Here is a 15711-nt window from a genome sequence, read left to right on the forward strand (position 1 = left end):
GAATGTAAATTGCTTTGAAGCAGTTAATCGCAGCAGCCTGGTTAATGACTCGGCGAAACCAACGCCAGAGCCTTCTGCTGGTTGGTATTTTCACTCATTATTCCCAATGAATGTGTTTCATCAGTTTCGGCCAGATTGGCCATTGAATGAAAAGAAAAAGAAAGACTTGCATTTATATAGCACCTTTCACGACCACCGGATGTCTCAAAGTGCTTTACAGCCAATGAAATACTTTTGGATTGTAGTTGTAATGTGGGAAACGTGGCAGCCAATTTGCACACAGCAAGCTCCCACAAACAGCAATGTGGTAATGAGCAGATAATCTGTTTTTTTGTTATCTTGATTGAGGGATAAATATTGGTCAGGACACTGGCTCTTCTTCGACATAGGATCTTTTACATCATCTGAGAGGGCAGACGGGGCCTCGGTTTAACATCTCATCTGAGAGACGGCACCTCCGATAGTGCAGCACTCCCTCAGCACTGCACTGGAGTGTCAGCCTAGATTTATTTGCTCAAGTCCCTGGAGTGGGACTTGAACTCTCAACCTTCTGACTCTGAAGCGAGTGTGCTACTCACTGAGCCACAGCTGATACTTGCATGCAGCTTCCTTGCTGCTCGAGCATTGTAGTGAGTCAACTGAGAGGTTATGTTGACTGCATTATGGGCTACGCGTTCCAGCAACACACACTCCCAACAAAGGAGGATGAGGTGTGTGGAGAACAACAAAAACTAATTGTATTTATATAGCGCCTTTAGGATCGAAAAACATTCCAGGTTCTTAACAAAAGAATAGTTGGCAAACAATCACAAGGGTTTGTTTTTAACCAGCGTGAGTCACACTTACTAGTTAGCAACTTTGCACTGCACACCAGAATCTATTTAAGAAACAGCGACGAGTTGGGGAACTTTACCACACGGAAAAAGATCATTTGGCCCATCAAGCCTTTGCCAGCTCTCTAAAACCCCCTTAGCCCTATTCCCTAACCCTTTCTCCACTCGCCCCCCCACCCCCCATTCCCTTGTAAGTTTTATTTTTCAAATATTTATCCAGTCCCCTTTTCACGTACTGCCAGTAGCAACAGTTTTACAAAGCAGCTGCAAACCCAGTCCTTCTGGACTCGGTCAGCGCAGTCAGGGGTGGTGCTACCGAGCCACTCTTGGTGAAGGACATTGAAGTCCTCCACCCAGACTGCATTCTGTACCCCTGCTACCCTCAGTGCTTGCTCCAAAGAGGTATTCAATATGGAGGAGTACGGATTCATCAGCTGAGGGAGGGCGATAGGCGGTAATCAGCAGGAGGTTTCCTTGCCTGTGAATCCTCTGTGTAACAAAAACAGAGAATGCTGGAATACTCAGCGGGTCAGGCAGCATCTGTGGAGAGAGAAACAGAGTTAACGTTTCAGGTCGACGACCCTTCGTCAGAACTGGCAAAAGTTTGAAATGAACAGGTTCTTAAGCACTGAAAGGGGGAGGGGAGGAAAGAACAGAAGGGAAGGTCTGTGATAGGGTGGAAGGCAGGAGAGATTCGAGAGACAAAAGGGATGATGGGCCGACTTGAGATGGTAATGGAAGAAGGTAGAAAAAGATGAGCCGAGATATGGTGTGAATGGCAGAATATTTACCAGCTGACATGGGAAACAGAGAGAGAGAAAAAACACACAAGATTAAGGAGGGGGTTGGGTTAAACCCTTTCCCACCCCCTGTGTATCCTCTCTAATTATGGTCCAACAGACACAGTTACTTGTGAATTGACCTGAATACACAAATGTGTGTTGCAGTAAATAATTTCATTACGTTTTTGTGAAGTTAAACCCTCATTCTCTCCTATGAGTTCCATATTTCTGAAGTCACAGCCTAAACGGTTAACACACAATCATCTTCAAGCGTATTAAATGTTACTTAATGGAAACTGTAACTTTTTTATTAGCAGTGCAAAAACATGTATTGTAGTCTAGTTGGAACGCAATGATATTATTAACTCTACAAAGATTGCGGCCTATATTTAGGGAAGGTTTGCAGAGAGCCAGAACCAGAGCTTTATTTTAAACCACTTACACGGTTCTGAGAGCACACCTCAACATTGCCAGCACAGAACTGCTTCAGCACGCAGCTTCGATTAACACTAAAACTGCCGAATGGGCTTCCAATTAGAGAGCGGTTTGTATCTTGGGCTTGCATCCATTGTAAGGTCAGCTGAAAGAAGATCTTGTTCTCCCTTCTCGGGCTCCTTTCAAACTCAGTTGAAATATCTATTTAAGACTATTATCTGAGCCAACTAGATCAGGACAGGGCTGGGTTTTAATTCTTAGGTACAGCATGACGACAATTTTCCCACTGTCACAATACAATTAATTTTATGTGACTATAGCTTGTGGGCTGGATGTTCGTTGGGCTTGCGCCTCTGTTAGCGCCGCGGAGGGGTGGTTATTGTGTCTGCAAATGATTCCCGCTCAGGCGTTCAGCTTCCAGTGCCCCGCCGAGAAATTTGGTGCTGGTTTTCCGACGGCGCGGAGCAGTACCGCCCGGGAGCATTGCGCCAGTGTGCAATGTCCCCCGTTAACGTCCCGATCTGGAAATGTGTTTCGCGCTGACCCCGTAGCACCCCGTAGACAAACCCACCTGAAAAAGCTGGCGGTCAGAGCTGTCCCGGCGGCGGTGAGGGAAGGAATGACGACATGAGGTGAGTGTGATTGTTTTTATTTGTTTTATTTTTGTGATTTATCTTTATGCAGGGTGAGCAATGTGTTAGTTTTTTGCGGCGATGTTTCTTTTCCCAGGGCAGCCTTTCCGAGGGCACTCCGAGACCGGCTATCTAGCTCGGGATTTTCAGTTGCTCAGCCGGCCTAGTGCCCTGAGAGAGGTGTGGAATGCCTCCCTTAGCGCCTCGCCCCACACTCAGGGCCCAGCTGCTGAATTTTGTGGCTGCAGGTGCAAACCATTTCCCGGCGCAAAATTTACCGCCCTGCCGCCATTAGCGCCCGAAAAAGCCTCCAAACGAAAATCCAGCCCTATAAATTGGAGTGAGCCGTGGCTCAATGGTAGCATTCCTGCCTCTGATTTGGAAGGTTCCAAATTGAAGCCCTACTCCAGACATCCTCAGTGAGCAGGACGAGAGTTTTGGTCTATGAATACTGGGTTGCCCAGCAGTGGGGTGCTCGTGTCCGATGGTGACCAACCCGCTCCATTGTATCTAGCTGATTCTGGTCGGGTTTTAGTGAGTTATCCCTAATGACCTGTCCATGTAAAGAGGAACTCCGTTATGGCTCCAACCCTGAGCACGATCTGCTGGAGGTAAAAAGCCGTGGGAAATGGGGATTGCCACATGTGCAGCTCGGCACCGAAGAGAAAGAAGCAGCAGAAACACAGCTTGGAAACTGCTCTTGCTATTTTATTCTCGGACAAACTGTACAGCACTCAAATGTTTCCAGGAGGATTTGTTCCTGCCGGGTTATCCACAATTGAACTGTTTTCCGTTTGTGGGCAAAGATAATGGGCTTTCTCTCCATTACGCTGGGCTTGCCAATGAAAAGAGAGAGAGAGAGCAGCACCAAGACGCAAAATCGCAATTAGCAAGCACTTAAGCACCTGAAACAGCACTAGGTTGCCAAAGGCAACTGTTTACTCTCCAATTTACTCTGGATGTCGGTGAATTGCTGCGTGAAAGAAGCCAGTTTGACAAGCTGGAACCTGCAAGGGCTTGCAGAGGAGTCACACAATGTGAGTGATTGGTGATCATTCCGTCCCCCTCCCCCCGACGCACCGAGTGCACGGGAAACACGGGAGGAGATGATGGAAAGCAGGCAACGCCAGCCGGCCCCACTGTCTCGGATGCAGATGATTTACCTGCAGGACCCTCACAGTGCACAGCCGAGAGAGGTCGGGGGCACCACAATCCCATCAGACTGCTGGCGAGGCCTTGCAGCCAGACGGCATACCGACTGCTCCCACACACAACTCAATTAGGAGGAGTTGTCAGTTCGGTGTCACATATTTGAAAGAAAGCACAACCACCATGGGCCAGTCCTCTGCCAACTCCAGCTGCCAACATTCACAATTACATAATAGAGAAAATAAATGCCCTGCACTTGACATTGGGTTGAGTAGTTCTTTGTCATTGGTTATAAAAAATGTACAGCAGGGGCCCAGAAAAAGATGGACTGTGTTTAAAGAATTGAGTTTGGAAGACTTGACTATTCCAGCGCACTCCTGGCTGACCTCCCATATTCTACCCTACGTAAAGTAGAGGTGATCCAAAGCTTGGCTGCCCCTGTCCTAACTCGTACCAAGTCCCGCTCACCCATCACCCCTGTGCTCGCTGACCTACATTGGCTCCCGGTTAAGCAATGCCTCGATTTCAAAATTCTCGTCCTCATTTTCAAATCCCTCCATGGCTTCGCCCCTCCCTATCTCTCTAATCTCCTCCAGCCCCACAACCACCCGAGATGTCTGCGCTACTCTAATTCTGCCCTCTAGAGCATCCGTGATTATAATCGCTCCACCATTGGTGGCCGTGCCTTCTGTTGCCTAGGCCCCAAGCTCTGGAACTCCCTGCCTAAACCTCTCCGCCTCTCTACCTCTCTTTCCTCCTTCAGTACGCTCCTTAAAACCTACCTCTTTGACCAAGCTGCCCTAATTTCTACTTGTGCCTCTTGGTGTCAATTTAAAAAAATCTCATTATACTCCTGTGGAGCACCTTGGGACGTTAAAGGCGCAAAATAAATACAAGTTGTTGTTGGAAGTGTTGGACAAGGTCATTTGGCCACAGTCGCTTGGTGGATGAGGTTTTCCACATGAATAGTGTTGCTGTGGTCCTCTTTTGATGACACGTGGAATTAGTGCTTGTGCATAGTCTAAGGGCCAGCCAATGGCATTCGGGCAGGGCAGGGTGGTAGAAAGTATAGCCAGGCTGGGAGGCCTCAGAAAGGAGCAGGGTGTTGATACCCGTGAGCCAAGTGTCAGTGAAAATCAGGAAGTCGATGTAGTTGTCCACAATTAGGTTGGGGATGGCAAGGGCCTTGTTTGTGAGTGAACGGACATTCTGGAGGGAAATGTAGGGCAAGGGGGAGAGGGAAGGTGAGTAGGAAGGGATGTGGGTTGGAGGGATTAGCCCCTGCTGGGTGGGAAGAGTGGAGAATGAGGTAAGTTGCGGATTGCTGCTCATAAGGAGGCATCGACGTGTGCCTTGGTGGGCCCTTTGCAGAATGCCAAGAGAGGGCCGGAGAGTAACTGTGGGCTTTCAGTGCATGCCGAGCACAGTTTTGTGCACTGCAGCACAAATAGCAGCATGGGTGTAGCTGATGATCCCATGGATTCCAGGAAAGCCAGCACACTGGTAGAGTTGTGTTGCCCTCATCAGTGGTGAATACTATGAAGTTTTTTGCCCTCCTGAAGTTTCTGCTGTGACCTCCTTGGGTTTTAAGAAGTTTTCAATCTAGGGATTCTCGGTAGAAATTGGCAAATGACGATGGAAGCGTTTAGAATGACTTCACTGTAGAGATACAATAGGAGAGTTTGACTGCAATGCTTCCTTCTGTATCACTAACTAGTCTTAGTGCTACATATCATGATGCTGTCAGTATTTTGCAGTTGTGCAAAAGACATACAATGTAGTCCATAGATTTTGACATGTAATTGCTGGGAAACTTGTTCTGGCCTCAGCCCGTGACTGGAAGGTCCTCCCTAAGCTTCTCCACCTGTAAAATTGTTCTTAAAACATATCATTTAAGCAAGGTTTTCATCATCTCTCCTAACTAAATCTTCTTATTTCTCTCTCTCTGAGGTGCATGGAGAAATGTTTCTACATTAAGACGTATCATATAAATGCAAATTTGTACTGTTATAATTTCTTCAGAATACCTTTGATTGTACTCCATTTTGTTGGAAAGCTGCTTTTCTGATTGAGTCTTATTGACTTTAATAATGTTGGCCGTGGCTTAGTGGATAGCACTCTCGTCTCTGGGTCAGAAGGTTGTGCGATCGAGTCCCACTCCAGGGACTTGAGCACAAAAATCCAGGCTGACCCTCCAGTGCAGAGCTGAGGGAGTGCTGCACTGTCGGAGGTGCCGTCTTTCGGATGAGACGTTAAACCGAGACCTCGTCTGCTCTCTCAGATGGACTTAAAAGATCCCACGGCACTATTTCGAAGAAGAGCGGGGGAGTTATCCCGGGTGTCCTGGCCAATGTTTATCCCTCAATCAATGTAACAAAGCAGATTATCTGGTCATTATTACATTGCTGTGTGTGGGAGCTTGCTGTGTGCAAATTGGCTGCCACGTTTCCTATATTACACCAGTGACTACACTTTTTTTAAAAAGTACTCCATTGGCTGTAAAGCGCTTTGAGACGTCCGGTGGTTGTGAAAGGCACTATATAAATGCAATTTTTTTCTTTTTTTCTCTCTCTCTTCCTTCCCTTCCTTCCCTCCCTCCTTTCCTTCCCCACAAAGCATGGCTTAGTTTTAACATGACTACCAAAAGCACTCCTCCATCCCCCTTTCAGATTGGCCAGATGTACTGCATAGTCTTTCACTATCTGGTACTTTACTGTGTTCCTTCCTAAGATCTGATCCATATCTTCTACGTTCAGAGAGTATGTGTAATTATGTCCCTTGCATCATTTAACCTCCTTTGTGGATCAGTGAAGGCAAAAGGAATTGTTATGATAGTTACCCACTGTTTCCTGTTTTCTAGCCAGTTAATAATTCAATTACAACTTTCTCTTGCACTTTGAGTACTTTTACTTTCAGCTATAGATAGGATCTCCAAACTCCATTTCACAGACCTCAGTTTTCGTCCTCTGCCTCATACCAGTTTTAACTTTGCTTTTCAAAAATCTCCTACTGGACCTCCATTGGAAAGAAAAACTTGCATTTATATAGCGCCTTTCACGACCACCAGACGTCCCAAAGTGCTTTACAGCCAATGAAGTACTTTTTGAAGTACTGTTGTAATGTGGGAAATGCGGCAGCCAATTAGTGCACAGCAAGCTCCTACAAACAGCAATGTGATAATGACCAGATAGAAACATAGAAAATAGGTGCAGGAGTAGGCCATTCAGCCCTTCGAGCCTGCACCACCATTCAATAAGATCATGGCTGATCATGCAACTTCAGTACCCCATTCCTGCTTTCTCTCCATACCCCTTGATCCCTTTAGCCGTAGGGGCCACATCTAACTCCCTTTTGAATATAACGAACTGGCCTCAACAACTTTCTGTGGTCGAGAATTCCACAGGTTCACAATTCTCTGACTGACGAAGTTTCTCCTCATCTTGGTCCTAAATGGCTTACCCCTTATTCTTAGACTGTGATCCCTGGTTCTAGACTTCCCCAACACCGGGACCATTCTTCCTGCATCTAACCTGTCCAATCCCATCAGAATGTTATGTTTCTATGAAATCCCCTCTCATTCTTCTAAATTCCAGTGAATGTAAGCCTAGCTGATCCAATCATTCTTCATATGTCAGTCCTGCCATCCCAGGAATCAGTCTGGTGAACCTTCACTGCACTCCCTCAATAGCAAGAATGTCCTTCCTCAGATTAGGAGACCAAAACTGAACACAATATTCAAGGTGTGGCCTCAAGATCTCCCTGCTGTTTGTGATATTGATTGAGGGATAAATATTGGCCAGGACACCGGAGATAACTCCCCTGCTCTTCTTCGAAATAGTGCCATGGGATCTTTTACATCCATCTGAGAGAGCAGATGGAGCCTCGGTTTAACGTCTCATCCAAAAGATGGCACCTCTGACAACGCAACGCTCCCTCAGCACTGCACTTGATTTTTGTATTTACGTCTCTGGAGTGGGGCATGAACCCACAACCTTCTGACTCAGAGGCAAGGGATTGAACTGACTACCTTTCAGGGTTCAGCTCATTTAAAGGGCCTGGTCAAGTTTAGTGCCGGACTATGGTCTGGGAATTAGCACTGGCTGCAGATTAGGGGATGGGAGTTGTGTGATGACGAAAGCTTTCAAGAGCACCGTTTTCCTCTTTTTACCAACTTTGAGTTGTAGATAAATGTTACGTGCATAAATTAAATGGCTTCCTTTTGGAGCTGAGTTCTCACTGGATATCTTTTTACTTGCTGATAGAAATCTTTGCAGTGGATGATTTGACAAAAAATGGCAGGTATTTATTTTGCCCCAAAGGGTATGTTGAAATGGGACTATATGGATAGCTCCTTCAGAGAGCTGGCAGTGGTGTGATGGGCCAAATGGCCTCCTTCTGTGCTATGTAATTCTTTCGCAACTATTGTAAGCTGCAAAGTTACACCAACCACATCATTCTCCAAATAATCATCAATCTATCTGTAATATGAAAAGTCCATCGGCAGAGACCCATGCTTCAAAAGAGTCATCATACCACAGTAAGGTAAAAAAAAATGTGATTGGCTCAAAGATGATATTGATAACAGACCAACCAATCAAACCATTATATCTCTGTAGCAAACAATGCTGATTGGATGAAATCTTGTTTTTTTAAGGTAGGAAAAAGCACCAAGAGCTGAGAAATCAGTCACCATTTCCATTTCTTGGATAGGTCGGAACGGACAGTGTGTCAGCAAGCAGCAGAAACCCAGCCAATCAAACTAGATTCAGTCCATTAAAGCAGTCTATTAAATCTGTATAATCCTACTGAAGCCTGCCTGCCTGCCAGGGCCTCTTAGTTCTTCATTTGCTGAGCTGCATATTGTTGCCCGTTCCCCCAACCCTTAATATTGTGCGTTTTCTTCTGATTCAAGTAGCTGCAGCAATCGCTATCACTTAAGTACTAACAGCAAGGAGCCTGAACCAGAATCCAGCCATAAAACGATCGTTACAAATATCCAGTGCTTACATTTGGAACATAACACCCGTAGGAAATTGCATTAGCAGCAATACCGGGACAGATCTGCATGAATAAACTCCAGTGAACTTTCAATCCTGTTTTTAAATTGCCATCTAAACTTACGACTTTGAATTTTCTCTCCTGACAATGCCAAGCTAGATTTCACGAAGTACAAATCAAATGATGTTGCAAAGTGGTATTAAATGGAACTTAGCATATACAGATGTTGAGATGTAAATATACATTGAGAAATACTCGAGGTTGAAGTCCAGATTGAAGTATGCATACGGAAGTGAGAAGTAGCATGTTCAAAGTGGAGGGAGGCCCCTGTGATGAAATTCTAGTGTAAATGCAGAGGGACAGAAGGAATGTGATTTTAAACCAGATATCCCAAATGCCTGCAGGATGGGTCGGAGATTATTGACTTAGTAAAACCAATTGGTTAGGTAGGGGTTAAATTTAAAAGTGCACAGTAAAATGAACTGTCACAAAAAGCGTCACGCAATTTCTGTGCTGAAAGATTCTGTCCTGCCCAGCCTCCTGATTTACGATGTTATGTAATATTTGCATTTAAAAAGCCAGTTTGTCCACAGGGTAAATCACCAAAGCCCGGAAATTGCTACTGCTGCTCATCTGCCCATTAACCCCCGATACTGCGGTATTTTCTGTCCTCTGCAGTGGGCTGGAGTGTGGAGTGTGTGTACGGCTGAGTAGCTAAACAGCATTCAAGTGTCTCAAGCAGATACTTGAACTGCTGCCTTTTCATGGGGGAGGGCAGGGCAGGGGTTAACATTCTGCAAGATGGAGCCTACTTAAACATGAACTCTCAGTGCTGATGAATCAAGCACTGGAGATGCTGAGATGGGAAGTATGGGGAAATAGAGAGAGTTGCGTTCTGTGGGTAAGGAGGCCAGTCCTGCATGGATCAGACGGCACCTTCCTCAAAAGCATTTGGTGCTTCAAGATGACAGTGCCATGCTAAATAATCATGTTGGTTGCATGGACCCTGTTGTGTCTGTGCTCTGTTTCTGGCTGCTACGTGAGTGCAGTTAGCAGAACTGAAAAAGATACACTGGTCTCTCAAGAGCTATCCAAATGGTCTGCCTTTGCCTTCAGATAAGCTTGACATAGATGACTTCACAAATTTAAAGCATATTGGTACTGCATTGGAGGTGGGTACAATAACAACAACATGTATTTAAATAGCGCCTTTAACGTAGTGAAACGTCTCAAGGTAGTTCACAGGAGTATTATGTGATCAAAATTTGACACCGAGCCGCATAAGTAGAAATTAGCACAGGGCTTGGTCAAAGAGGTAGGTTTAAAGGAGCGTCTTGAAGGAGGAAAGGGAGGTAGAGAGACGGAACGGTTTAGGCAGGGAGTTCCAGAGCTTGGGGCCTAAGCAACAGAAGGCACGGCCACCGATGGTTGAGCGATTATAATCAGGGATGCTCAGGAGGGCAGAATTAGAGGAGTGCAGACATCTCGGGGGGTTGAGGGGCTGAAGGTGGTTACAGAGATAGGGAGGGGCGAGGCCATGGAGGGATTTGAAAACAAGGATGAGAATTTTGAAATCGAGGAATTGCTTAACCGGAAGCCAATGTAGGTCAGCGAGCATAGGGGTGATGGGTGAGCGGGACTTGGTGCGAGTTAGGACACGGGCAGCCGAGTTTTTAAAGGTACTTAAAGAAAGAACGAACTTGCATTCATATAGCGCCTTTCAAGACCTCAGGACATCCCAAAGTGCTTTACAACCAATCAAATACTTTTAAAGTGTAGTCACTGTTGTATGTGGGAAACATGGCAGCCAATTCATGCACAGCAAGCTCCCACAAATAGTGATGAAAAAAGTGAACAGATCATCTGTTTTTTTTAGTGATGTTAGTTGAGGGATAAATATTGACCAGGACATCGTAAAGGACTGCCCTGCGCTTTTAATACTACCATGGAATCTTTTGCATCCTCCTGGGAGGACAGACGGAGCATTGGTTTAATGTTTCAACTGAAAGACAGCAGCTCTCTAACAATGCAGCACTCCCTCAGCACTGCATTTACCGGCAAGATACAGTGATTTTGGTCACTGGATGGAGCAGAACCACTCTCTGTTCATGCAGGCCATTGTATCAAGCCTAGGGGCGCAGACAACTATTTAAGAGACCTCAATCACCCTCTACGATTGTCCAGTCATTATCACATTGGTGTTTGTGGGAGCTTGCTGTGCGCAAATTGGCTGCCGCGTTTTCCACATTACAACAGTGACTACACTCCAAAAGTACTTCATTGGCTGTAAAGCGCTTTGAGACGTCTGGTTGTGATAGGCGCTATATAAATCCAAGTCTTTCTTTCTGTGTATTTTGGATATCCAGCAGTAACATGTTATGCTGCTGTTCATTGAGAAATCATTAGTCAACTGTTCGATACATGTTTGGTCACACTTTAGCTTTTTATTCATTCACAGGATGTGGGCATCGCTGGCAAGGCCAGCATTTAATGGCCATCCCTAATTGCCCTCAAGAAGGTGGTGGTGAGCCGCCTTCTTGAACTGCTGCAGTCCGTGAAGTGAAGGTACTCTCACAGTGTTGTTAGGGAAGGACTTCCAGGATTTTGAACCAGCGACGATAGAGGAACGACGACATGTTTCCAAGTAGAGATTGTGTATGACTTGGAGGGGATCGTGGAGGTGGTGGAGTTCCCATGCGCCTGCTGCCCTTGTCCTTCTCGGTGGTAGAGGTCGTGGGTTTGGGAGATGGTGTTCAACTGATGTTCCATGTTCTAGCTTGGAAGGAGCTGAAGAAATGAAAATGTAGAGCCATGGTCAGACAAGAACATAAGAAATAGGAGCAGGAGTAGGCCATTTGGTCCCTCGAGCCTGCTCCACCATTCCATGAGATCATGGCTGATCTTCTACCTCAACTGCATTTGTCTGCACTATCCCCATATCCCTAGATTCCCAGAGGGACAGATACGGACAGCTATGCTTAAAGTGGGCTGCAGGTCTCCGTGATGTAAATGCCATGGCTCTGTAATTGGCCCCCTGCTGAACCTGACCCTTCAGAGACTGCTCTCCTGTGGCCTATAAATACAATGGGTTGCCATACCAACTGGTGCCATTGACATCGCCCACAACCTTTTTTCTGCTCCTGCTCACTAAGTTTAGTCTTCCACTAAATCAAGTGACCAAAAACGATTTTTATAATCTGTGAACATTCTACCTTCGAGAACAGATTGGCACCGCTGTATGTAGCTTCTGACCCCAACATGCGAGAGCCTGCCTGAACTGTAGCAACCATTTTGTTTCCGTGAGATTAGTTATCACATGGGCAACTCGCAAAGATGATCATTTTACAGGCTGGGCCCGAGAGTACCTCGAACGTCCCCAATTTGCATGCCACAGAATAATAGCGCAACGATTTTAAGACAAGCATTCAGTAGACAGGAAGCATGCAAACCTCCGACTCCCCCTTAAAGTGCTTGCCAGTATCGCTGATAACTGCAGCATAATGCTTTATGCCGACAACAGTTTCGAGGCTCCAATATCAAAGAAGTGAATCTAAATGACTATATGGTCGAACTGAGTCGAAAAGCTGGTGACTAATTGGATTGGAATTTCCTGCACTGTCCTGTCTGAAATGGGGGGGGGATAATGGTGGAAAATGAAAGAGAATCAGGCAGTATTGTGTTCCTGTTCTGACCGCTATTTCCCACCCCTGCTGGGCAGCCCTTCCCGGCCCACCATCTGTAAATTACAGAGGGGAGCCAGAGCTTGACAAGCCACCCCATTTCCCTGCCTTGCTATAGTGAATGTGCTGAGCCCTGGGACTACCAGGTGGCAGTCGTCCTTGGGGCAAGAGCAGACAGCCACCCGATGTCCCTTTTGGAAGGCATGGGTCCATCAGTTGCCACTTCTTCCTTTTTAGGCCTCAGATCCTTACCATGTTCAGCCTCACTTCAGTCCGACACCTAAAACTGCCAAGTTCTTCCTGGATCTTCAAGGCCGTCCTGTCTCCTTAAAATGGTTCCAGCTCTCCAGGTGCTGCAGAGATAGTCCCGCTGCACCACCTTCCTCCATGGCAACGGCAGGCTCCTTCTTATTGGCTGGGATTAGCCCTGCACAGCGAATGACCCCTGACACAGGAAAAGGGGTCGGGAGCCCATAAGAAATAGGAGCAGGAGTAGGCCATTCAGCCCCTCAAGCCTGCTCCGCCATTCATCACGATCATGGCTGATCTGATCTTGGCCTCAACTCCACTTCCCTGCCTGCTCCCCATAACCCTTGACTCCCTTATCATTCAAAAATGTGTCTATCTCCACCTTAAATATATTCATTGACCCAGCCTCCACAGCTCTCTGGGGTAGAGAATTCCAAAGAGTCACAACCCTCTGAGAGAAGAAATTCCTCTTCATGTGCAATCCCTTATTCTGCAACTATGCCCCCTAGTTCTAGATTCTAGATTCCCCCAAGAGGGGAAACATTCTCCTTGCATCTACCCTGTCACGCCCCCTCAGAATCATATACATTTAAATACGATCACCTCTCATTCTTCTAAACTCCAATGAGTATAGGCCCAACCTGCTTAACCGTTCTCCATAAGACAACCCCTTCATCTCAGGAATCAACCTCGTGAACCTTCTCTGAACTGTCTCCAATGCAAGTATATCCCTCCTTAAATACGGAGACCAAAACTGTACGCAGTACTCCAGGTGTAGTCTCACCAATACCCTGTACAGTTGTAGCAGGACTTCCCTACTTTTATACTCCATCCCCCTTGCAATAAAATTATTGGTGGCGATTAGCCCCTGACACAAGAAAAGGGGTTGGGGTGATAGCAGGCTCGGGTTGGCTCCAGTCGATTATTTCTGCAAATCAGCCTCATTTGTGGATGAAAACTATAAAACCAAAATCCCTTAAATGTTTCTGGCGGTTTCACAAAAAAAACAGTGCTAAAGCGTGTAACGTTCATTGGTCAGAGTTTCACGTTTGCAATAATTGTTGAGGTGTTTACTAAACACCCAAGTTGAGATGTGTGTAACTTACCCCTTAAAACCCCCACGGGAAAAATATATATGAAAGAGAGGTCATTGTCAAAGAAGTAAAAAAAGGGAAAATGTATGTCAGGAGAACACAATTTAAGAGTTCTGTACTGGAGGAAATGTTTACAGATCAGAAACTAAATTTAGTGGCCCAGAGTTTCCGCTTTGGACGCAATCGGTGATCCGAAACAGATTCCGGTTAAAATTGCGCTGGTTTTCAGAAGTGTTTGTTTTTGGCTCAAGTTCAATTTGCATATCGTCAGTTTTACTAACACAGCTGACAATGGGTTTATCACTTTAAAAAAAAGCATTTTAATCAGTGCCAATCCACCATTTGTGAGTAATCCAATTTTAAATAACTGAGAATGGCTTTAAAAAGAACTATACTGAACCATTTGCTAATTACACTGGTGTAAAATAGTCAGTTTGTTAGTGAATTAAAAAAATATATTTAAAAGGTGCCTATTTAGTGTCCTTGCGTCTTAAAATCCCCCCATAAGCTTCATTTTTAAAGCCTCATGGAAGGTTCGCAAAGTAATTAGCAGAAACTCCCCGCGGTGATTAATTCGATCCGGGGGCGTGGCCAGTTTTGTGGGCAGGGCCAGCTTTCAGCGCAAGTTGTTTTTAAACTGGCGGAAATTCGATTTGGTTTGGATGTAATTTGCGCTTGAAATTCCTAAATCTTTTGCGCTGGTTTGGCCCATTTTGAGCTAATTGTGTTGAAAAAAGCCCAACATAATCTGACGGAAATTTCAGAACAGCAGTTTTTATATATAAATGCCTCTATCTCAGAATTCCAAACCAGTCAACCAGATCAATCATTACAGTGTTTTCACTTTGCCTGTCTAAGGCCCTCTATTAATATCTGCCACGTTTTGGATAAGTGAGTGCTCAATGTTCTTTCTCTTTAATTGTTACAGACAAGGTATGTTTCTTCGAGGGACAGTATCGTCCAGTTCATGTTCTATCAACCAATCAGCCACCAATGGAGAGAGACCGATTTCTATCCATGCACTGCGACTTGTGGAGGAGGTAAAAAATCATTTCAGAAGTCCTGTGTGTTTTTATATATTGATTTAAAAAAAAAAATGGAATCTACACTGAAATCTTTAATATTAAGGATAAGTACATTTGTGCCTGGAACATTTTTGTCATCCTTCCTTTTCCCCCAGTTTCCGCCTCTCTCCTCCTGAAGGTGTGGACACCTTGGTTCTCGGCCCAGAGTAACTCACTCAATTGGCCATTCTTCAAGTCAGTGCTTTGGCGGTAAATGTCAGCAGACTGTTTGACCGTGGGAGGGGGTGGGAAGACATTGGGGGGCAATGTTAACCGAACCAGTCTGTCGGGAATCCCCCAGGATCAGGTGCAATGCTGGTGTGACAACCTCTCCACTTTATTTTCCATTGGATTCAGTTTCAACTCCGGCGAGTTAGATCGAAATGACCCCGATTGTAGCCTAGCATGTTCCAGTCCTCACCTGGCACAGACTAATTGTGACCATGAAACAATCCTCTTGTCTTAAAACCCATCCAGTTCACGAATGTCCTTTAGGGAAGGAAATCTGCCGCCCTTACCCGGTCTGGCCTATTTGTGACTCCAGACCCTCTGACATGGCCTAGCAAGCCACTCAGTTGCATTCAAGGAAGCGGCTCGCCACCACCTTCAGAAGGGCATTTAGGAACAGACAATGAATGCTGGCCTTGCCTGCGATGCCCACATCCCGTGAATGGATGTCAGAATAAAACTCTCACAGACCTCCAGCAAAAGTGATTGGATAATGAGCAGGACTGGAAAATCTGGCTGATTTGCCCCTCACTGACCAAGGGATGCTGAGGCGACCGGTGTACCGTG

General features: G+C 45.7%; 1 protein-coding gene across 1 annotated transcript in view; it reads left to right on the forward strand.

Annotated features, from left to right (window-relative positions):
- The window catches only part of LOC139228164 (ADAMTS-like protein 3), a 616221-nt gene that overhangs the window by 560694 nt on the left and 39816 nt on the right, over nt 1-15711 (forward strand). Inside the window, exon 10 of the mRNA XM_070859351.1 lies at nt 14781-14892. Coding sequence (XP_070715452.1) covers nt 14781-14892 — 112 coding nt within the window. The remainder of the gene's footprint in view (nt 1-14780; nt 14893-15711) is intronic.

Source organism: Pristiophorus japonicus, chromosome 17, assembly GCF_044704955.1.
Source record: "Pristiophorus japonicus isolate sPriJap1 chromosome 17, sPriJap1.hap1, whole genome shotgun sequence".
NCBI lineage: Eukaryota > Metazoa > Chordata > Chondrichthyes > Pristiophoridae > Pristiophorus > Pristiophorus japonicus.